The sequence below is a fragment of the Daktulosphaira vitifoliae genome, unplaced genomic scaffold, assembly GCF_025091365.1.
Source record: "Daktulosphaira vitifoliae isolate Bord-2020 unplaced genomic scaffold, ASM2509136v1 Scaffold_1, whole genome shotgun sequence".
Taxonomy (NCBI): domain Eukaryota; kingdom Metazoa; phylum Arthropoda; class Insecta; order Hemiptera; family Phylloxeridae; genus Daktulosphaira; species Daktulosphaira vitifoliae.
The window spans coordinates 532,068-556,254 of record NW_026099572.1 but is presented as its reverse complement, the minus strand read 5'-3'; the positions used below and the strand labels follow the sequence as shown (position 1 = coordinate 556,254).

General features: G+C 26.1%; 1 protein-coding gene across 4 annotated transcripts in view; it reads right to left on the bottom strand.

Moving 5' to 3' along the window:
- Positions 1 to 23,830, bottom strand: part of LOC126895879 (alpha-aminoadipic semialdehyde synthase, mitochondrial) — a 63,073-nt gene extending 39,243 nt beyond the window's left edge. For 2 of the 4 annotated variants that reach the window (XR_007701735.1, XM_050668173.1), the window contains exons 1-9: positions 17,162 to 17,352; positions 16,954 to 17,100; positions 16,121 to 16,297; positions 11,650 to 11,802; positions 11,148 to 11,275; positions 5,394 to 5,491; positions 5,176 to 5,303; positions 4,843 to 5,117; positions 324 to 495 (exon numbers count right to left, since the gene is read on the bottom strand). Coding sequence is in view for 3 of the 4 variants with exons in the window: in XM_050668173.1 (XP_050524130.1) it covers positions 324 to 495; positions 4,843 to 5,117; positions 5,176 to 5,303; positions 5,394 to 5,491; positions 11,148 to 11,275; positions 11,650 to 11,802; positions 16,121 to 16,297; positions 16,954 to 17,100; positions 17,162 to 17,215 (1,332 nt within the window). In the remaining variant the exon portion in view is untranslated. Of the gene's footprint in view, positions 1 to 323; positions 496 to 4,842; positions 5,118 to 5,175; positions 5,304 to 5,393; positions 5,492 to 11,147; positions 11,276 to 11,649; positions 11,803 to 16,120; positions 16,298 to 16,953; positions 17,101 to 17,161; positions 17,353 to 23,472 lie in introns of those variants that run through there. The other 2 variants (XM_050668172.1, XM_050668171.1) reach the window with 2 other exon arrangements.
- Between the last annotated feature and the right edge of the window lie 357 nt (positions 23,831 to 24,187).

The following is a 24,187-nucleotide window of genomic DNA, read 5'->3' as shown; positions in this document are numbered from 1 at the left end:
TGTTTTTTTTTTTTTTTTTGTGTTTGTTGCCAATTTTTCTCAGCTCTTATTGGACCGATTTTGATGAACAATATGTCAAAAGATCATAAATCGTATCTATTTTCTATGTGTAAACTTTTCAGAAAATGTTTTTTTGTTAATTATGAATTAATATTTTGGCTTACAAAGAATGTTCATTAGAGTCAAAATTTACTTTTGTACACTATTTTTTTGTGCCGATTTCAAATATGCTATTAGATTTTTTTTTCAGCTCTAATTTTTTATATTTTTATTAACTAGCAAAAAACGAGTACTTGCGTATAAAAATATTAACTTTTAATTACCCCGTGAACTGTTGGAGAAAAATTATGGTCAATTAACGGTTTTGTAGCATCCGATTGAAGTATATCCATTGCATAAGGAAGCACTAAATTTCCAAATAAATCTGTTGATTCCATTGGAAGTTGCGTTGGCATATTATCTATTGAACATACTAATACACCGGAACCTCTAAAACTATATCGTATATTAGTAAATAAAACTAGTGCATTATGATTTTGTATCTATTTCAAGGAAAATCGAATGATAAATTAATCAATCAACTTAATCATATAATATGTAATAAAAAGATAATTTTTAAGTTAGTTTAAAATAATATTGACTTTAGATAAAACATTATCTATTTATATTATTCAAAATAATGATAGATTAATTTCTTTTGACGTGCTAGTCTTATTTCGTAGTATTTCGATAGTTATAACTATTGTGTTTCAATATGAAAGACAGCTTCAAATAGTTAAACATAGAATAAGTTTTTATTGAGTAACAATAAATAATGTGTGTACCGGTGATCGCACTCGCGAGTAGTGAACAATTCCTACTACAAATTTATATAATATTTATCAATAAGTAACGCTTCTTTCTTTAAAAAATTATTATACACTTATATTCAAATAATTATTAAAATATACGTAAGTATTACAATTTAAAGAGTAAGTAAGATGTAGTTTACAATTTACCGTTTATTACCAGATAATATATTTATAAATATTAATAAAGATGTTTACATAGTGTAAGATTTGTTGTTGATATTTGTGGTCGAATTGAGAGAAATGCTGAATAGATTTTTAATTGTAACAGGTTGGGGAGTTTTTATCGAAGTAATATTGCTAAGAGGTACGATGGATTCTGTGTTACCTATGTCAGTATTTTTATCTACGGGAGATAACGATACAACTGTAGTAAATGCGAAATATTTAGAAAAAGAATTTAAAATGTGCATATATGTGATAGAATAGGGTTTGTCACACTTGATAGGTAGAAACGACTTGAAAAAATTAATTATTCACCCATTTACAATAATGTGGAAAATATAATAATCTGAATGATATTTTGAACACTTACGAAGATTTATTTAAAGACAAGATGGGCATTAGGGTGGCTCTCAAAAATCAAATGTCTTTTTTTTTACGCTACCCCTTAAATTTTTTTTAATGGTCAAAAAAATTATCTGTGCAAAATTTGAGACTGATCCGTTAAGTAAAGTAGTAAAAGTAGCTAGGAAGTGACAAAATTATAGTCGTAAAATTGATATTTGAGGGAAAAGTGCTGAATGTAATAAGTGCCTATGTACCACAAGTAGGATGTGATGAAATAGACAAAGAAGTGTTTTGGTGAGAGATGGATGAGGTTATGCGAGGGGTACCTGACAATGAGGATGCGGTGATAGGTGAAGATATGAATGGATATATAGGTTATGAGAGGAGAGGATTTGAAAGAGTACATGAAGGGTATGGTTTTAGTAGGAAGAATGAGGCTGGAAAAAGAATCCTGGATTTCGCAGTATCGTATGATCTTGCTGTGGTTAATACTTATTTTAGAAAGAAGGAAAAACTTTATATTACTTATAAGAGCAGGAAAAATAGATCACAGATTTATTATTTTATGTGAAAGAAAGAGAGCGTAAAGTGAGTAAAAGATTGTAAAGTTATACTAGGCGAGAGTGTAACTACACAGCATAGACTAATGGTAATGGAGTTGTGGTGTACCGGAAAGAGAATAAACAAAAATAGAAGAAACATCGGGGAAGAATAGAAAGTCCGGTGGTGGAAATTGAAAGGGGAAAATAAAAAAGAGTTTGTAAAGACGATAAAAAAGACGACAAACTGGAATGTTGAGGGAGAAATAAATGATGTGTGGAATAGATTTGCTAGTTGTGTGAAGAATAATACAAAGGAGATTGTTGGTGAGAGTAGGAGTAGAACGCCAGGAAACAAGGAAACCTGGTGGTGGGATGAGGACGTTAAAAAAATTATAGAAAGTAAAAAAATGCAATCCAAAGTATAGCAGAAGAACAAATGGAGAGAAGATTAGATAGAGTATAAATGCATGTGCAAAAGAAGTCAAGTGTGCAGTAAGTAAGGAGTGTGGAAATTATAGAGGCATAAAGCTTATGAGTCATAATATGAAAATTTGGGAAAAGGTAATAGAAAAGAAAATAAGAAATGAGACATCGATATCTATAAACAAGTTTGGTTTTATGTCTGGTAAGTCAACAATGGAGTCATTATTTTGTGTGAAATAGCTAATAGCTAATAGAAAAGTATAGGGAGAAGAAAAAGCTGTGTATAGTATTTATAGATTTGGAAAAAGCGTATGATAGAGTATCGAGAGAAGTTTTAAAGTAGGCATTAATGAAAAAAGAAATCCCTAAAAGTACATTAATATAACAGAAGATATGTATTATGACACTTGTACCAGGATTAAAAATGTGGAAGTGTAGTATAATTATTAGGGCAAGTACTAAATATCACATATATGTGAATAAAGCAAAAAATTATCTAAGGAATGTTTCCCTTTTAGGATAATCAAAATAACCATTTATCAAAACATGTTTAAAACCAGTGCCCTACAATTCATTAACTATGCCTACGTCTGGGTTTTTATCATAATTAACCAATCACAAATAATTATCCAACATCTCAGGAATTTCAATAGAGATCGCTAGCTTACTTTATCCGACATATAAAAAGCCTATTTTTTTTATAAAAATGGGGATGATGATCAATATTCTCTTACATGAAATCTGCGTCAGTATAAGTAAATATTTTGCCCCTATGACTTTTTTTTTTCTTATATTATTTTAAATGGCGAACATTGTTTTAGATAATTTATTAATATTTTAACCAGAAATAATTTTTATTAATTTTTATAATTTCCTAATATCCTTACAAGAAATAAATATAGTTTGTATTTTATATAAGTTTGTATTTTTATTTAATACTAAAGCGAGAAATCAACATTAGATTAACACAGTCAACTATTAAAGGAAATTAAGGTAAGAGTGAATATTTATTTGCATGCTTTACTTACTAAAAATTTATGTAATAAACTAGAATAAGAATAATAATAAGTGAGGTAAGGACATTTTATTATTTTATAACTCAACATAATTCAACCCCAAGATACCATTTCATCCTTAACTCCTTTATTATTTAAAATACTCATATTCTCAACAACCATGAATTTTTGTTTATTACAGAAGGTGTAACAGAATGTTTTAGGGTAAGATTAGGAGTGTACCAAGGTTCTGCTTTTAGCCTTTCTCTAGTGTTAATAGGAGAAAATAGGGAGGAAATTAATTAAAAGCTAGAGGTGTGGAGATCAGCTCTTGAAGAAAAGGGTTTAAGAATAAGTAGAAGTAAGGCAGAGTATATAGAGTACGAGTTTGACAAAAGAGAACACGAGGTAGGTGAAATGAGGAGATCAGTCACAATAGGCGGGGACATGATTGGAGAGGTGGAAAGTTTTAAGTATTTAGGGTCAGTTGTGCAAAAGAGTTCAAGTTCTATAATTTCTTTAATATTACATTCAAAAATATAGAGTTTAAAATTTTCTTTATTTAAATCATTCCAAACCTGCTGAAATCGCTCGAAAATTGGTACGTTTTTACCAGTATAACAACTAATTTTACTATCGAAAATGCTTCTGAGTATAGTTTCAAATATATGGTGACGGCAAAGTAAATAAGCATTTTTTTTTCAAAAATTCGTTCTAACAAAACACAAGTATCTCCTAAATGACCATTGTTTACGGCAATTTTATCGAAAGATAAAGCCTTTACTGATTTATTTATGTTCCATTCGACTAAAGTTTCATATAGTAATAATGCTTGATTTTTAGACAAAATGTAATACAATACCATAAATTGTGTTAGGTTTGTAATTAATAATTAATTAACTGTCCAAAAAATAATAAATCTAGTATAATTATCGTACTTGGCATAAAAAATTAAACTTTCAGAATTTTTTTTTAGAAATTTGCCTTTTCAACTCAACTTAATTTACCCTGGGGCACGGGTTAACCTTAACGGATCGGTCTCAAATTTTGCACAGATAATTTTTTTGACCATGAAAAAAAATTAAGGGGTAGCGTAATTAAAAAGACGTTCAATTTTTGAGGCCCACTCTAATGGGCATTTTTAATCAATTTTTTTAAATTTATCAATTATTAAGTACTTTTCCAGTTTATATTCTATACCTTATTAGGGTATAAATTTCATTTTTCAATGCAACATACATATTACACTATATAATAAAATAGAAAATGGTTTAATTAAGATAATGACTAGTTAATTAAAATTTTTGCATTTTAAAATACAAGTACTGATTATTTTTATCATTGGAAATTTCTATCTTTTATTCGAACAATTTAAGATCTTCATCACATAAAATTATTTTTATTTTTAGATAATTGATGGGGCTATGAAAAACCGATTAATCTGTATATTGTATGATCACAATATACCTTGGTAGTTAAAAACATTATTTTAACATAGTTTTATTATTAATTAACGTACAATACCTTTTTGTGTCTTTGTGTAAATGTGCATCATATAAACAAAATGGGTTATCGATGGTTGTACATTCATTCATAAACTCAATGGATCCACCAGGATCTGCAGATATATCACAAATACCAAGCAGTCTATGAGGCAATCCCGGCGCTCCTTCAGAAACAGGAATCCATGGTAGCTGGGAAGGAGTTAGAAGAGATTTTGCGTCGGGAACAGTTAATAGTTTAGAACTGTCTGGTGCCCAATAAATTCCATTAATAATTACTGAAGCGTATGGCGCGATCTATTATGAGACTTAAATATTAAGCATTGGTATTTTATATATTTAAAGTGTATTATACCTTTTTATTAAATGTTGATCTGTATCTTGATGGATACTCTTCACACTCTTTTCTATCGTACCCCCCTCCTTCATTTCTTTCTAAATGATCACTACGTCTGACAACACAAGCGTAAAATTTGGTACTTGCTTAAAAAAAATTATATATAACTATTTTTACCTAGTATATTGTTTCATTTTTTATAATTGATAAAAATTATGATTTATTAAATTTATTACCTCCATGTTCAGCTACTTTTTGAAGCATTGATGGTGGTACGTATTCGTGAGGAAGTTCTTGAAATATTTCTTGAGCTCCCTGAGACACATTACCTGACCTTAAAATTTATTGATTAAAAAAATATATAGACATAGGTCATTGTTGTAACTAATAAAATAATGCTTGTTAAGTCAGATCGGAATATAGACTTTTTATATATATATAAAAAAAAAGAATTATTAAATGTAAATATAATTTTATTTTTAAATATTTTCAAGAGAAGATGTAACGATTCATACTTGAATGATATTAATAGTACAATAGCTTTAATTTTTATGATAAGAGTCACAGCCAATGTTATGAATTAGCAGAAAAAAATAAAAATTATTCCACTTTCTAATAAAAATTTAATATTTTTAAAAAATCAATCTTAAAGTAACTAATTTCTGAATTGTATAAATTATAATATAACTTTTAAAAAACATTTTGTGTAAAATCATATTAATTATCAATTTTTTGAACTTTTTTTACTTCTATTCAAAATAATTCTAGAAATATAATTAATAAAACTATTGGTATATAGTTTTTAGTTATTCAAAATTCTTAGTTAATTTCTTGTATATTATAAAATAATTATTGAGAGATCATGTCTATTATCTAGATTCTCAATTATTATAAATGGTAATACCATATTTATCATATAATTAAGTATATTAATTATTACTGGAAGCATGGAAATTTATGATTTATATTTAATTAAAAAACCTAAAATAATTTTTAAAAAAACGGTAGCACAGTAAGGACACGGAACAGTATGAGTATGACATATTTGGGACAAATATAGATGATATCTGACAGTGGTTAAAGCACTATCATAAGAAACGCTTCGATGCAAATCTGTAGATAGTGTTTTATTTTAAGAAATTGGTGGATTAAATCAAAAGCAAATTTCTAACTCAAAAAGAATTAAAGAAAAAATTGCAAAAAAATGATTGCCACTGGCAATAGTTTTTATTGAATCGGCATTCATTTTTTAATAAAATTTGCAATTTAAGCTGATACAAATGTTAAAATTAATTTTTTCAACTTAAAGAAAAAAATAATTGCAATAATTTTAACTTTATGATTTATGTCAATTAGTATTATATAATATTCATGAAAATCAGTGTACCCCATTATGAGGTATATTAATCATATATATATATATATATATATATATATACAGGGTGATTTTTTTTATCATAACCCACTCAATTACTTACAGAATAATAATAATTTAATAAAATTTTTTTATTACTATCTTTAGTTACACATTATTCTTGATTTTATTAACTATGTAATACTTTTTAAGATCATCCCTTATGCCTGGTAAGGGTGTCAACTTTGTTTTTTTAAATGGTAACACATATTTTGAATTTAATAAAATGTTTGAGTTTTCAATTCAATAACAAATGTCATTTGAATTTTTAATATAACTTTATTCGTTTATTAGATATAAACATTTAAAGTTTCAATTTTTTGAGTTAATATACATGTATAATACACTAGGGATTAAAATTATAGGTAGCTAATTGGTTTTTTATGACATCGATATTAGCAGGTACAAAGCATTGTTATTATCAATGGTAGTAAGGCACATTGTTATGAGTTTATAAATACACTAACTGACAATACAGAATGTATATCTATTGATAGTCATAATTGATAATAAACAATCCGTGACTGTGATAGCAATATCATAAAAAATCAATTAGCTACCTGTATTTGTAATCCCTTGTGTATTATACCTATATATTAACTCAAAAAATTGAAACTTTAAATGTTTATATCTAATAAACGAATAAAGTTATATTAAAAATTCAAATGACATTTGTTATTAAATTGAAAACTCAAACATTTTATTAAATTCAAAATATGTGTTACCATTTAAAAAAACAAAGTTGATACCCTTACCAGGCATAAGGGATGATCTTAAAAAGTATTACATAGTTAATAAATCAAGAATAATGTGTAACTAAAGATAGTAATAAAAAAAATTTTTTAAATTATTATTATTCTGTAAGTAATTGAGTGGGTTATGATAAAAAAATCATCCTGTATAAGATTCAGTATTTATGGAAAATCACTATCTTAAAAAACGCTTCGATGCAAATTTTTAGATAGTGTTTAATTTTAAAAAATTGGTGGATTATTCCAAAAGCTACATGATTTGTTATTTCCTTATTTAAATTCTGATTAAGATAAAGTATGTCGAATGAAATAGAGTATAAATATTATTTCTCATAAAAAAATTGTACACCCTGTATATATTATTAAGTTGTACTTTAATTGTTTCTGTAGAAGTTGAATCACACGGGGCGATTTTAATTTCTTCATCTTTTTCCTCACCTTTATCTCAAATATTTGAGGTTAGCAACTCTTATCCTAAATTTTCATTTGACATGATCTCCCACATCATCTATACACACATCTGCCGTTCTCGTATTACATTCAATAACATCCCTCCATCTCACCGTGTGATTTCAATATTCATGTATGATAATTTTTTTAACTTAGATATGAAGCGGCAAAAATATTAATTTTACCATGTGGGTTTATTATTTTTTTTTTTTTGTGACTCACTACTTTTTCTTAACAATACGTCGAAAGATCACAAATCATATCTAGTTAAAGACATTACCACCAAAAGTTTAAAATTTTGCCCTCATTCCCCGTAAATAGTTAAAATCCCCCAAAAAATTACGATTTCTGAAATCGGTGAATTTTGACTTTTATTTCGAAGAATTGTCATAACTATCATAAATATATGTCAAATGAAAGCTTATGATAAATACTATAAGTTTAAAAAAAAAATGGTAGTACAGTGGAGTCACCAAACAGTATAGACATGGCAAAGTTAAAACAAGTATAGATGATATCTGACAGTACTTAAAATCACTATCATAAATCATAAAATATTCTTCGATGCAAATCTATAGATAGTGTTTAATTTTAAAAAATTGATGGATTATTCCAAAAGATACATCTTTTATTATAGATCTCCTATTTCCTTATTTATATTTTGATTACAAGTTTTATGATTTATAAGTGTAATATATGAATAAATATATAAATGTATAAAGAGAAATGGTTTTACTTAAAAAAAAAGTATGTCGAATGAAAGAGGTATATAAATAGTATTTATCATAAAAAAATTGTATTGATCAATACATTTTTCAAAAAGTTATATCATTCTAAAATTAAAAATGTTAAACATACAACATTTACATAATAAAGTATACTACATTAGCTTTAATTTAAAGTATACCTAAAAGTGTAGGCATTTTCGGAAAACTTTTAAAAATTAAGTTGAAAAAATTAATTTTTTGTGAAAAAGTTGTCATTTTAAATCCCCCCCTGTGGGCAGGTAAAGAGTCACATTAAAAAAAAAATATACCAAATGAAAGGTAATGATATCATGCATCTATATAAAAAAAAAATTATATTGATTTGGTTATTTTTAAAAAAGTTACAGCAATTTTAAGTAAAAAAAATTGAAAAAATTTCGAAAATTAGTGATTTTTAAAATTTGTAATTTTTTTGAAGGTTTCCCCCATTTACGGGGAAAGAGGGAATTTTTTTCAATTTTTGAGGATAATGTCTTCGATTAAATACGATTTGTGATCTTTTGACGTATCGTTGAAAGAAATCCGTTCGGTGAGATCTGAGAAAAAGTGGTAACAGACACAAAAAAAAAAAACACATCATAGTAAAACCAATACCTTCTCAGCTTCGCATCGAAGCTAATAACAAAGACGCCTTATGCTTACTAAGAAGCATATTAATCGGGAAGGTTATCGTTTACATAATAAAAAAATATAATTTTTGTACACAATTACAATATTAAATTATTAGATATCAATTTCATATTATATTTGATTCTTATAATAAATATTTATTCATATATTACACATATGAATAATAAAACTTGTAATCAGGACATAAATAAGGAAATAGAAGATCATGTTGCTTTTGGAATAATCCACCAATTTTTAAAATTAAACACTATCTACAGATTCGTATCGAAACGTTATTTATGATAGTGATATTTATTTTTATGTCTGTCTCCACTTTTTCTGTACTCTCGCTTTACCGATTTTTTTAACATTATGTTAAAATATCACAAATCGTATGTAATTGAAAAAATTGCCCTTAAAAATCAAAGAAATATCCTTTATTTCCTGTAAATGGAAGAAATCTCCCAAAAATTACAATTTTTAAAAGTTTAACGTACTTAAAATTAAAAAGCGTTTTTTATGATAGTGATTTTAATCAGTATCAGATATCATCTATACTTGTTCTAACTATGCCACGTCCCAATGTGCTGGGTTTATATTTATTTCATTTTGTTACTTATACTTCTTAATTTATTAGTCATGAAGTTGTTTTATGTTCATTTCTTATGCTTGTTATAACTTGTTGATAACTTTTATTTTTCAAATGGGAAGATACATAATAGATTACTATTAGTATAATTAATAATATTATAAAATATGGTCGATAGTAAATTTTGAATTAGTATTTCAGGAGTAATTATCAATTTAAAATAAAATGATGAGGTGAGGAGTGGGAGCCCATACTATGGCTAAGAGTTCTTTCCCTGTTGTGCTGTAGTTCTTTTATCTCTTGTTATATTGGTAAATCAGACCCAATTTTCCCTTGGGATAGTATGGCTCCTATGGCTGAGTTTTTTTAGATTTGTGATTTATATAGGAACATGTTACCAAAAAATTTAGAATATTAACATTCTATAATATTCCAAAAATTTGGAATGTTTTAGACTATTAGTAACATACACAAATAAAGTTAAAAAATTTATAAATTACAAAATAAAATAATTTACTTTTGCAGTTGACTACTTTTATCATATCAAATTTAATTCGACAATAAATACATTAAAAATATTAGAAATGAATAATTTTAATTTTTTGTATGGCTAAAGCTGTTAAAGGTACTTTTTATTTGATTAAGGGAATTTTTGAGGGTAATATCTTCAACTAAATACGAATTGTAGTCATTTGACGTATCGTTGAAAAAAGTAGGTCAAGTGAGGGTTGGATAAATAAATTGTAGCCACAAAAAAAACCACATAGTAAAATAATATTAACATGAATAAGAAATTTCTTCTCATGAGGGGAGACAACAGTGATGGGATTCTTGATATTTATTGAAGTTATAATAATAAAAATCGCGTAGTTACAAGTACGTACACGGACGCACATATATACATCGTACATATCAAGAATTGTGACATCAACTACATGATTCATCGTAACAGAATGTTTATCTTATTAGGATAATTAAATATAAGTAAAAACATTAATTTATATTATAAATCTATAATAATGTCTTTACCGGAGGATTTTTAGTAATACACAATTTATTACTAAAAACTATTACTATTAATTTAAAATAAAATTGAGTTTGGTCGTCTGAATTAATCTGGCTAAAATAATTGCATGAAGAAATAACGATATTCACAAATAATAAAAATTCATTTGTACATTTTTGTGTTGAAGCTAAGTTGCCTTTTATCCTATATTCACTTATATCAGACGTGATTTTGTAATCATACATACTTGAGATCCTTTCACTTAAGTTCTATTATTATCGATTACCGTTTATCGATCCCTCCTAAAACGCTACACCACTTTAACCATCAGGCCGCCTCGATACCTTTTACTTTTTGTTTATTTCATAGTGAAAATATATATTCAAATAAAATGCATGCTTACCCTGTAAAAACAAATGTAATTGGTCCAATAGATTTTGGCATCATGCCTAGAGCGATTTCATAACCAGCATCTCTTAATGCTTGTCTAGCCATCATAGAGTTTCTGTAATTATGTGCTGGTCCTATATGCTAAGTTAAAATTATAACATTTAAACAAATATTTTAAATAAATGCATTTAATAAAATAAATATTATGATTTAATACATTAGGGTAAGTTGACGTCATTGTAATAGCGTCAGTCCTAGTACCCCAACGTCTCAGAATTGATTCTCATATACCATCAGGTTATATGACTTATTGTACTAATTCAACAAACCGATCATAAAAAAAAAATTACAGTAATAAAAAATATAGTAAGAACTGAAAATTTGTAGCTAATATTTTTTTAAAATTAATTTGATTTTTTTTTTAATTTTAAATAATACATGATAATATACATTAATATTACTGTGTATTGAAATCTATTTATAAAAAAAATATCTATGTATATATTAAAACTTACCATTAACGGAGTGTGATGCCCTAAAGCTAATAGTCTTAATCCAAGACCATGTAAGATATTAATTATACCAGCGATGCCGGCATATTTGCCGAAAGCCACAACTCTATTTCCAGATGAATCCATTAATTTCTCATAATCTATTAACCGGATGTTCTTAAAAACAATAATTATTAATGTTTTTATTTATTGATGAATTATTTATTTATCGGAAAAAATAATCATAAAAACTAAGACATTTAAAATTTTTTTTTCATATCACTAAACATTATTAATATTTGGTGTTTTTAAATAATGTTTTATAACATTAAACTTTTTTTTTTTTTTTTTTTAAAACGTTTACTAAAAAATTTACAATCTATACAGCTATATGTACAATAAGTAAATATATGAATAGGAATAAAATAGACAATGATAGGCGGCGAGGAGGAAGCTCACATTAGAGCCACCTGTGTATTATTAATTTTAAGTGGGTTAAATAATATTGAGAAGGTCTCTTGACCAGTTGCGTTTGAGGCGCCTGTTTGGATTGCCCGGAAGAATTGTTGAGTGTAGCTGAGTAACGAGACGGTTTGGATGGGATTGCATTTTGGAATGTAGTCTTTTGTAGTAGATGTGTGCAGTTTTTTTAACTATTGCTATTTTGAGGTCTTCGGNTTTTAACTGTAGCTATTTTGAGGTCTTCGTGGAGGGAGTTGTTGGTGACATATCATGGTGCTTTGGTTATCATACGGAGACAAATAGACTGGAACGCCTGTATTGTCCTTATGTTAGACGGCTTTGCAACACCCCAGAGCGCGATACCGTATGACCAATATGGTTGGAGGAGGGATTTGTAAAGAAGTAGACGATAGGATATGTGCTGGTTGTGTTGGATGAGCGGTCTTATTAGATGAAGACGAGTATTTAGCTGTTTCCGTTTACTTTTAAGATGAGGACCCTATGTGAGCGTTCTGTCGAATAGCAAGCCCAGGTATTTCGCTTCCCTTGCTTGTGGAATAATAGTGTTGTTGAGAATTATGTTAGGACAGTCATTTTGACGAAGGGTGAAGGTGATGTGGGTAGATTTTAGTTCGTTGATTTTTATTTTCCAGGTGTCACACCACTTGGATAATATGTTGAGGTGAGATTGTAAAAATTTGCTACAGTTATGCGGATCTTGATCGGCAGCTAGTATTGCAGTATCATCTGCGTATGTTCCGATGAGTGTGTTTGCGGTATTTGGAATGTCAGCTGTGTAGATGATGTATAAGAAAGGAGCAATGTCGTTACCTTAGGGGACTCTGGCTTGAATATTATGATAATCGGATAGTGTAGAATTAAGTTTGACTCTAAAATACCTGTTTTCAAGGTATGATTTGTGTAGTAGAAAGTATGGTGCAGGAAATATTTTTTTTAATTTATATAGTAAGCCGGTGTGCCAGCCCGTGTCAAATGCTTGCGCGACGTCAACATTAAACTTTTAACTCAATTTGCAAGTTTGAAATTGAGATCATTAAATAGAAAATTTTATGAGAATTAAAAAAAAATAATAATATCGTTAAAATTCAGTCAAGAAGTTGCAGTCATGAAATTTTATAATTAGTATTTATAGTAAATTTATCAGAAAAGCTCAATATTTATTTTGCACTTTTATCGTAATAGATAACTTAAATAGAAATAATAGTAATCATTTCCTAGTAACTTTTGATGTTAAAAAAGATTCAATTGAAATATTCAGAAGTTAATTAGTTTTAATGATTTACTTTAACTAAAAGAATTAATCAAAACAAAGTTGTTAAAAAATTTACTGAATTGAGGGTATTATAAAATTTGATTATAATTGTAAAAATCCATTATTAATTTAGGAGAAACTAACAACCATTTATTTTTAAAATAATTTATATAACAACATGTTACCAAAAAATGTGGAATATCATAATCTAGTAGTAGCATACACAAATAGAGTATTATGAAATTACAATGTAAAATAATTTAATTTTGTAGTTGAAACCTATCATATCAAACTTGATTTGTCAATAAATATTTTGAAAACATTAGAAATGAATGATTTTAATTGTCTCTATGGAGAACATGGGATAAGTAATTGTTTAATTGATCAATTAGAATTTTTTATTCAATTTTTGAGTTTTTCTTCGACTAATTGTAATAATTTGACGTATCGCTGAAAAATGTAGGTCAAGTTATAGCAGAGAAAATAAATGATAGCCATAAAAAAATACCTTCTCAGTTTGCATCGAAGCTAAAACCTAAATTATAGTAAAATAATTTTAATAAGAATAAAAAAATTTCTTCTCGCAAGGGGTGACTACAGTGATGGGTCATTGATCTTTATTTAAGTTATTGAATCTAAATGATATAAAAGTCAAAGGAGTTGAACATTTATTCTAACTTAAAAAGAATTAAAAAAAAAAATGCAAAAAATTCCTTGCCATTCTCGGGTTGGAACCTTGTTACCTAAGCGCGTAATACAATGTGTTACTGACTCAGCATCCATACGTCGCTTTCGTCAACCGAAAATAATGGCAATTTAAATTAGTTCGAATTTCAAGGTTATTTTTCTCAATTTAAAATATGCAAAAGATTTTAAATAAGTTTAACTTTCAATTCTATATAAATTTGATTTATATAATATTCATTAAATCAGTGTACTACTCTTGTCAGATATTTTAAAATAAAATACAAAACCCAGGATTTTCACACAAAATAGCATATTTTTGAATACGGTAGTCGTTTTCACCATGAAGACAAATTCAGAGGACAATTTTTTTCAAATTAAAGTATATTACAAGAGCTTTAATTTAAGATATATATAAAAGTGTTAGTATTTCTGGAAGAGTTTTAAAACTTAAAATGAAAATGTCCTAGTTTCAATACGCATGTTTAAAGTTTTGACCTCCTTTATATAAAGCGATATAAAGCGAATCCGATTTACAAAAAAATGTGTCAGATGAAAGAGATATATAAAAAAAAAAAAATATAAAAAATGATAGGTGAAGACATCATGTGTTTATAAAAATAAAACAATAATGATTTGGTCATTTTTGAAAAAGTTATGGCAGTATTAAGTAAAAAAAATTGAAAAAATTAGCGATTTTTATATTTGTAATTTTTTATTTTTGAGGGTGATGTCTTTGACTAGATACGATTTGTGATCTTTTGACGTATCGTTGAAAGAAATCGGTTCGGTGAGAGCTGAGAAAAAGTGGTAACAGCAAAAAAAAAAAAAAAACACATATTAGTAAAACCAATACCTTATCAGCTTCGCATCGAAGCTAAAAATGTATTTTGGTTCATTCATTATTCAATAAGTTATTTTTAGAAAAAAAATTTACCGATTTAAAAAATCGCAATTTTTTAGGGGATTTGAATCATTTATGAGAGACAAAGGAAAAACTTTCAATTTTTGAAAGTAGTATTTATTCAATTTAATTTTTAGAAGTGTTCCAGAAATACTGACACTTTTATATATATCTTAAAGCTTATGAAATAATTTTTAATATGAAAAAAAAATTTCGGACATTATATTGTTTTCATGGTGAAAATGGACATCAAACATAATAAAAAAATATAATTTTTGTACACAATTACAATATTAAATTATTAGATATCAATTTCATATTATATTTGATTCTTATAATAAATATTTATTCATATATTACACATATGAATAATAAAACTTGTAATCAGGACATAAATAAGGAAATAGAAGATCATGTTGCTTTTGGAATAATCCACCAATTTTTAAAATTAAACACTATCTACAGATTCGTATCGAAACGTTATTTATGATAGTGATATTTATTTTTATGTCTGTCTCCACTTTTTCTGTACTCTCGCTTTACCGATTTTTTTAACATTATGTTAAAATATCACAAATCGTATGTAATTGAAAAAATTGCCCTTAAAAATCAAAGAAATATCCTTTATTTCCTGTAAATGGAAGAAATCTCCCAAAAATTACAATTTTTAAAAGTTTAACGTACTTAAAATTAAAAAGCGTTTTTTATGATAGTGATTTTAATCAGTATCAGATATCATCTATACTTGTTCTAACTATGCCACGTCCCAATGTGCTGGGTTTATATTTATTTCATTTTGTTACTTATACTTCTTAATTTATTAGTCATGAAGTTGTTTTATGTTCATTTCTTATGCTTGTTATAACTTGTTGATAACTTTTATTTTTCAAATGGGAAGATACATAATAGATTACTATTAGTATAATTAATAATATTATAAAATATGGTCGATAATTTGAAATTGATATTTAATAATCTAGTTTTTATTATTTTTATGAATAAATTATAATTAACATAGTAAGGTTAGAGTAATCATAATTTAATAACTTTTTTAAAATTATTAACTATACATTTTAAATATAAAAAAAATAAATTTCACTCTAGTTTGGAAGGTAAACCATAATTGAGTACTTTTCATTTTTATTATTTTTGATATTATCGTCATTACTTACTTTTTCTAATATTGAGTCTAATAAAGGCATGTTTGCTTCTTGAGCTTTAATTGTATGTGAAAACATACAATATGTTTTGTTTGGTAATAATAAATCTATAGGTACTTGTTTTACGCCGAAAATGACAGAAGCTTCTGATATATCTTCTTGTATCACTGCTCCGGCGTTAACATAGGCCTAATTATAAAAATAAAATAACTGAAATTTACATAAAAATCTATTTTTATTGAATAAATAATTTTGGCTAAAACTTTTGTGTACCTAGGTTAGATGTAAAGTGTGGTCAAGAAATGAAAATAAAAAAATAAAAAATAAAGCAAATAATAAAAGACTATAACTAATAAAAAGACTATTTTAATGAATGAAATTTAAGTAAATTTCATACTAAAATTTGTAAGCAAAAATAAAAATATGTCATTACATAAAATCAATTAATAAAATTTATCTATATTCAACCAAAAAAAAAGTATTATTAAGTTTAAATTATTTAGTGTTTTAAAAACGCAGCGTTTTATATGTAATAAACCTTATTTTTTAAGAAAACATGCTAAATTGTTTAAATTATTTTAGTGCATAGAATTACGAGGCCTATATATACACAGATGAATAGATGTATTGTAATTCTAAATGTTTGTTGGACCTAATATTTTGGAATCAAGGATTGGGCGTACATTTTTAGAATTAATTATTAATTATAAGTAATGTTATAAGAAAGATATAAAATCTAGAATTATTTAAATACTTTCAAGGGAATTGTGTTATTTGGAATATGCTAATGTTACTTAAAAATAAAACTCAGTTTCAACTAAAAATATATTAAACTAAGTATATACTTGAACTGGATAAGCTCTTCTATTAGCTGGCTGAACAATAACTTTGACTCCATTTCTTGTTAACTGAGCCACATTGCTTGGAGCAAATGGTGCTCGCCGTTCCCATACTGATTGATCTTCTCTACGTATAGCTATTACTTTTCCAGCCTATTAAAAAAACAAAGTATTTTATGTATCAAAAAGTATATTTAATCAATTAAATTCTCACGTGTTTTTTTCTAATAGAAATAAATCTATTACACTTTTGATAAAACCTCAACATAATATAGTGAGCTATTTGACGAAAATAAAAATAAAATTATTCAAATTTTGAATTATAACTTTGTAAGCTGATTGTTTAATACATTATAATAATTTACGGTATAAGAATTATTGTTTTATATTATATTCATCATATAACAAACAATATATTTAATCAAAAGTAATGTATGGGTTAAAATAATAGTAGGGGATTGTTATCATAACCTTATTATACTGTAATACATATGATTGTCTATAAATTTTAATACGATAAAAAACATTAAGATTTCAGATTACCTAGAGACATTAGAGAAACGTGAAGATCAAAGTCCTCGATATTTTCTATACTATGTTCAAAAATGTATGCTTATCATGGTAAAATGTACACTATTTGTCTAAAGTTAGATAAATTTGAAATAGAAATTTAAAAGATCCGATTTTTTCAATATTTGGATAGTGAACCTTTAAAATTAATGGATTACTTCTTCAATAAAATATAAATTTATGTTTTTATTAACTTTTTAATAGATAATATAAATCTTATGCAATATAAATAATGTAATGAAAATTTGAATTTTAAAATCCATTAAACAACAAAGGTTTTATTTTCTTAAATACTTTGATAATTAATAAATGTGGAAAATAAAGTTTTATTCAAATTCATCCATTATGCTCTAATGTTAAGAATACTATTCTACTATAAGAAAATATATTTTCTGTATCATTCAGTGTAGTAGTATACAAAGTGATAAATTTATCATAAACCACTTAATTAATCAAAAAAATAGGAATGTATAGCTGGTAGAAATTGAATTATGAATATACACCAGTACGACATGTGCGCTACATATCTAATAATTGTAACTGTATAAATCCTAAAATCGTTACCTACCCATCAAACTTCTTTGTAAAAGAAGAAAAAAAATAGTTGTCAAAAAAAAAAAATGATTACAAATTTGTATTATAATTTTTTTTTCATTAATAACAAATAATAATAAAAAAAACCAGTACAGTAGGGTCGCGATACTGTGAGGACGTGGCATATGGATTAAGTACAATGATATCTGACAGTGATTAAAATCACTATCATAAAAAACGCTTTGATGCAAAGCTGTAGATAATGTTTAATTTTAAAAGATTGATGGATTATTCCAAAAGCTATATGATCTCCTATTTCCTTATTTATATCCTGATTACAAGTTTTATGATTTATAAGTGTAATATATAAATATTTCAAGGGAAATGGTTTATTTAAAAAAAAAGTATGTCAAATGAAAGAGGTATATAAATAGCATTTATCATAAAAAAATTGTATTCATCCATACAGTTATCAAAAAGCTATAGCATTATACAATAATTGTATAATTTTTATAATTTTTAATTATTAAAAATGTAAAAATGAATTTTTTTACAAAAATCGTATTTTTTTTTATTAAATTTGATGTCCGTTTTCATCATAAAACACTTTCAAAAGTTAATTTTTTATGAAAAAGTTGTCATTTTGAATCCCTTTTAGGCAGGTAAAAGGTCAAATTTATAAAAAAAATATATCAAATGATAGGGAAAGACATCGTGCATTTATAAAAAAAAATTATTTTAATTCGGTCATTTTTGAAAAAGTTATGTAAGTTTTAAGTAAAAATAATTGTAATTTTTTTTGGAGATTTCTCCCATTTACAGGGAAAGAGGGAAATTGTTTCAATTTTTTAGGGTAGTTTCTTCGACTAGATACGATTTGTGATATTTTGACGTATCGTTGAAAGAAATCGTTTCAGTGAAAATGAGAAAAAGTGGTAACAAACACAAAAAACACATCATAGTAATATAAATACCTTCTCAGCTTCGCATCAAAGCTAAAATATTAAGAAGTTTTTTAATTTTTTTTAAATTTATAAATAATAGAATACTTCTAATTCATCCAATACTTTATATGGATATCAACTTTAATTCTTCAAATGACAACATACACTAATAAATTAGTGTATTTATTAGAACATGACTTAATATAGAAAATGATCGGCGGATAATAATTTTTGGTCGGGTATTTCGGAAGCTATTAATATTTTATAGTAATTTTATCACTACTCATTTCCCGGCCGTAATTTTCCTTCTACCTAGTTATAAAAATGTCAAAAGATTTAGATATGAAAGCATTGAAATATTAGCTAACAATAATAAACATATTAGAATTAATAATACTATATAATATAAAAATTAAATTTTTTTAATAATAATATTTTTAATATAAATTTTTTATCTGTAACTAATATTTTAAATATATATTTGTAATTAAAATATAAATAAGTAAATTAAACTATTTAATCTGACCTTGAACGATATATTTGGAGGATGATCAGATATTAGATATTAGTTAGCAAAATTTGAGTACAAAAATGTTTGCTTATTGTAGTATTACATTATGATACATGTTCTAAATAATACACATACTTAATAAAAATATATCATCAATTATAAGTGTTTTCCCGTAGATGAGATAAATAAAAAATTTATACCCTTACACAAATATAAACTACCCACTTACGTATTCCATAAAACGCTCACATAAAAGATTCTATCATATTGACCAATGAATTACAACAAAAAATATTTTATGAATTTTGCCAGAGATCACTAAACCAGTTTTGCGAACTATAAAAAGGCCATTTTTCCCAAATAAGAGAGTTTTTAGTCAATATTCACATACATGGAATTTACGTCATTATAAGTAAATATTCTGTTCCTATGACTTACTTTTTTTTTATATATACACATTACTTTAATTAATTGTACATATTTTTTGAACGATTCAAAATATTTTTAGCCATATAAGTTATATTTTTCTTAATTTTTACATAAATATTCTCATAATAAATCAACATTATTTTAAATAAAATAAATATTAGTAGTGGCGTATTTTGAAGTTTATAATAGGGGGGGGGGCACAAAAAATGTTCATGAATAAGGTACTTTAAAACGACTTTTTTTTTTACTCATAACTTTTGTTAACACATATTTTAGATTTTTTTGAAAAAAAACGGTTATTTGTTTTGAACCTATTTTTATTAAAAAAATATTTATTTTTATACAATGTGTATCTTTACGTAATAAACACTTCAAACGTAGGTAATAACATTAACGGGACAACTGAGCGGGTGTCAAGTTTTGCTCCACGAGACAATTATATCGACTTACATTTCATAAACCCATGCTATTATCGATAACCAAAAAATAACTTTTTCTAACGATATTATACATTGCTTGATAAAATATTTAAATAACTCAGATAATCGTGGCATGTGCCTCTGTGCCCTCTCTAAATACGTCACTGAATATTAGTATACCTCTCATTTTTTAACAGCCTATGAGTAATTTTTTTTCGGTTTTTGTTAATTACATATGTATTTCCACTTATCAGTTAAAAAATAATTTTTAGATCCATCTCTTATATTTTATTAGGATCTGGATTTTATTTTCTTAAATGGTCTATCGACTTCAATTTTTGGGTTAGTAGTTCGGAAGTTATTTTCATATTTATACCTAGGTGGAAGAAAGAGAACTAGTTGTAAATGACTACCCAAGCAGAAATTTTTGTACAACGCCAGTATTAACCAAGGGGCAGTACTGGCATTTGATAGCTGGCTAGCCGGTACTGACGTAGTATTGGATGTTATCTTGAGACAGTACTGACCATAAATACTAATCTTAAGTGTAAGATATTATATTAATGTTGTATAAAATGTCAAAATAATTTGTTTACTATTTATCTGTAATAATTTATACATTTTATGCGTACTTATTAATAAACAATAACATTGTAAATATGAGACAATGATGACTTTCGGGAATGCAAAATATTATAAAATGCAGACCAACCCTACAGTCTATTCAGTTCTAATTACACAATCGATATCATTACGTAATGATTGTAATCATCATTAACGAAGTTCTAATTCATTGTTATGTTACCAATTATTTTGAATATTTCTTTAAAATATTTTTAGTTCTCATTGTTTCTAGCATTCAAAATCAAATAAAGTACCAATATTTTACGTTAAAGATACTAGTAGATATTCATAATGTAATAATTTTATAATAAACTTTATAAAGTAATATATTTAAGTTATGTATATTTAGTATTGTTAAAGAACATTTTTATAATATTTTTATTTGTACTAATGGCACAATACATTACTTTTTATGGAAACTACCATGATAGTAATTGAGAATATATAAATAAAGTAAAATTGGTTATACAATATTTCAAAAAATCCTTTTATGTACAAAAAATTTCAATATTAAACAGTGAAAAATTATTTCACACAAATTACAGTAATATAGAGAGTGTTCAATAAGTTCGGAAACACCGATTTTTTGATTTTTTTTTTTAGAGGCTAATTGAATAATTAAATGCATCTTTTACGATTAAAATTAAAGTTCAATCCTAATGCAAAAAGGTAGAAATCTACCTAACTTAAGAAATTTAAATGGTAACAATTACTTTTTTATTAATTCTCGGTTAGGTAATTTTACTTAAAACAAATATACTTTTAAAATTTTAAAATAGGACAAGTCATTTTTAAGATTTTGTTGTTTAAAGCATCAATTTTGAGTTTGGAAGTACATTTTGCCAATGTAAGAACTAATCAATGTGTAATTCCGTAGACACAATAATCATGTATTGCCTGATTATTGTTGCTTGGTTTATTTTAATGCCCGAGCATGAAACGGTGAATAAATATTGTTAAATTGATATTGTACCTTATCAATGGAATTATTAAATATCAATAAAAATATTATTTACAATTGCATTTTATTCACGTTTACAAGTGAATGTAGATTGTTATTGAAAAACATGTGTGTTATCAAATTAAATATTTTAGTCAATTACAACCAATTGTACGTTCTTATTCATTAAAATGATTTTAACGCGTTGTTATCATTTTGCAGCATGAACATTTAAAGGTTCTATGTCAGATATTATTGACTTTTTAATTTTTAACTCTTAATAATTTTTTGTAGAAATTAATCAATTTGAGAATTATTATTTATAATAACTATTGAATTATTGTCATACTACATTTTTTATGGGTTTTTAAATTTCTGTGGTTTAACATTTTTTTAACAAACATAATATCATAGGTTTTCGTGTTAGGAAAAATACCACATACTCTAGTCCTTCCACCGGACATATGTTACTAGATTAACCCCTACTTTTATACGTAATTAATTTAGTACTTAGAATGTTGATTTAAATACTTTCAAAGTTATTAAGCATGCAATATTTATTTAATTTTTTTTTAAATTTCTTTCTTTTAAAATCAATAATATTAAAACCTAAAAAGTTTTACCAATAGAATCTTATTGTTCTGTAAACAACATTTTGTACTCTTTTTCACAGATAGATTTTTTTTTTGATGACTAATATTTAAACAATGTACACATTTCTAATTTTGTTTTCTAATTATTCACTAAAATAATTTTAATTATAGTAAATATGCTCTAATTTTGTGTTCATTTTCCTGTTGCGCATTGCATCTATTAATTTTAAATACTTATTTTTAAGATAAATCCATAAAAAATCTGCATGTATATGGAACTAATAAGATGAGTATTATGATCATTTCACTGTACCATAAGCTCTATATTTTCATTGGATAATTCACTACTTAATAATTCAACTACTATTCTGTTATATCTTATTATATTACATTGGGTTTACTCAATTTTATATTTTCAGTAGAATGCTTGGTTCATCAATTTAAAAAATAAACAAATTTCTTGACATTTTTAATCGCATAATAAGAAATTAGTATTTCTATGGAAACAGGATTTATCTGTAAGTTATTTAAGAAAATTTTCAATTGAAATAGATAGCCTGTAAATATATTGATGACATTTTAAAATATATTTAAAAACTTACTAACCTTATACAATGAACAATGATTATCATCCTTTAATATAATAAAACTTAGTTAAAGGGGATCTAAAGAATTTTTTTTTTAATTGATATTTTTTTTTATAGTAACTCAAAAATAAAATAAATATAATAAAATTATTTTTTCCCCTATATATTAGTGGAAAAAGGAGTTACTATTTATTTTAATAATAAAAGTTTCTCGGGTAAGAGTTCGAGGGTTTAATAGAATAGTGAAAAGGTAATAGAAAGACACAGTGATTTTTTTAGTGATCACTCAATCTTTCTTTATTCCTATGTTAACCATATACTTTAAAAAAATGTAATATTTTTAAACCTTATTAATTTAATTAATTAGTATCTACCTTGATGTTTCCGGAGGATGTCTAGAGAATGAATTAAGTCGTCTCGTTTACTTTAAATAAATCTGAACGTGTCTGTTCAATTTTTACACATGAATTAAACGATTGAGATTAATGAGCTGCGTCAATACTGGGAGCACGCCTGGATCGATGAAGAATGAGCCAAGGGAGTATACTGTCGTAACACAGTAAAGAAAAATGATAAAAGTGGAATGTGTGAAAGTGTAAATGTGTAACTGTGTGTACGAAGATGAATATGAGGAGGTGGTGCCTGCTGTCTAGGTATTCACGTGCGTGTTGTCGTACAGCAGTCACCGTGCTCGGCTGACACTCCGGGTTAGCTGTGGGTGTCAAAAGGCTGTTGTTATAGGAAGGGAGAATGAGAGTAACACCTAGGTATGAGGTGCAGACGAAGTGCAAGACACAAGTACTCTGAAATGTCGAGGAAAAGAGTATATAGGTTAGAAAAGGAATAAACAAAGACTTTACTTTAAACAGTAAGCCGGACAGCGACAACCGAGTACTGAGACTGATGAATGACACAAGGCACTGGAGTCGACTGACCACGATGGTCAGGTCTATTGGGTTTTTATAATAATTACACCTATTGCCGATTTGGCAATAAATATTATTTGTTAATTCACCAGTCTCAGGCAGCGGATGTGCTGTCTGTATTTTATTAAAATAATTCTCACGATTATGAAAACGTGACACCATC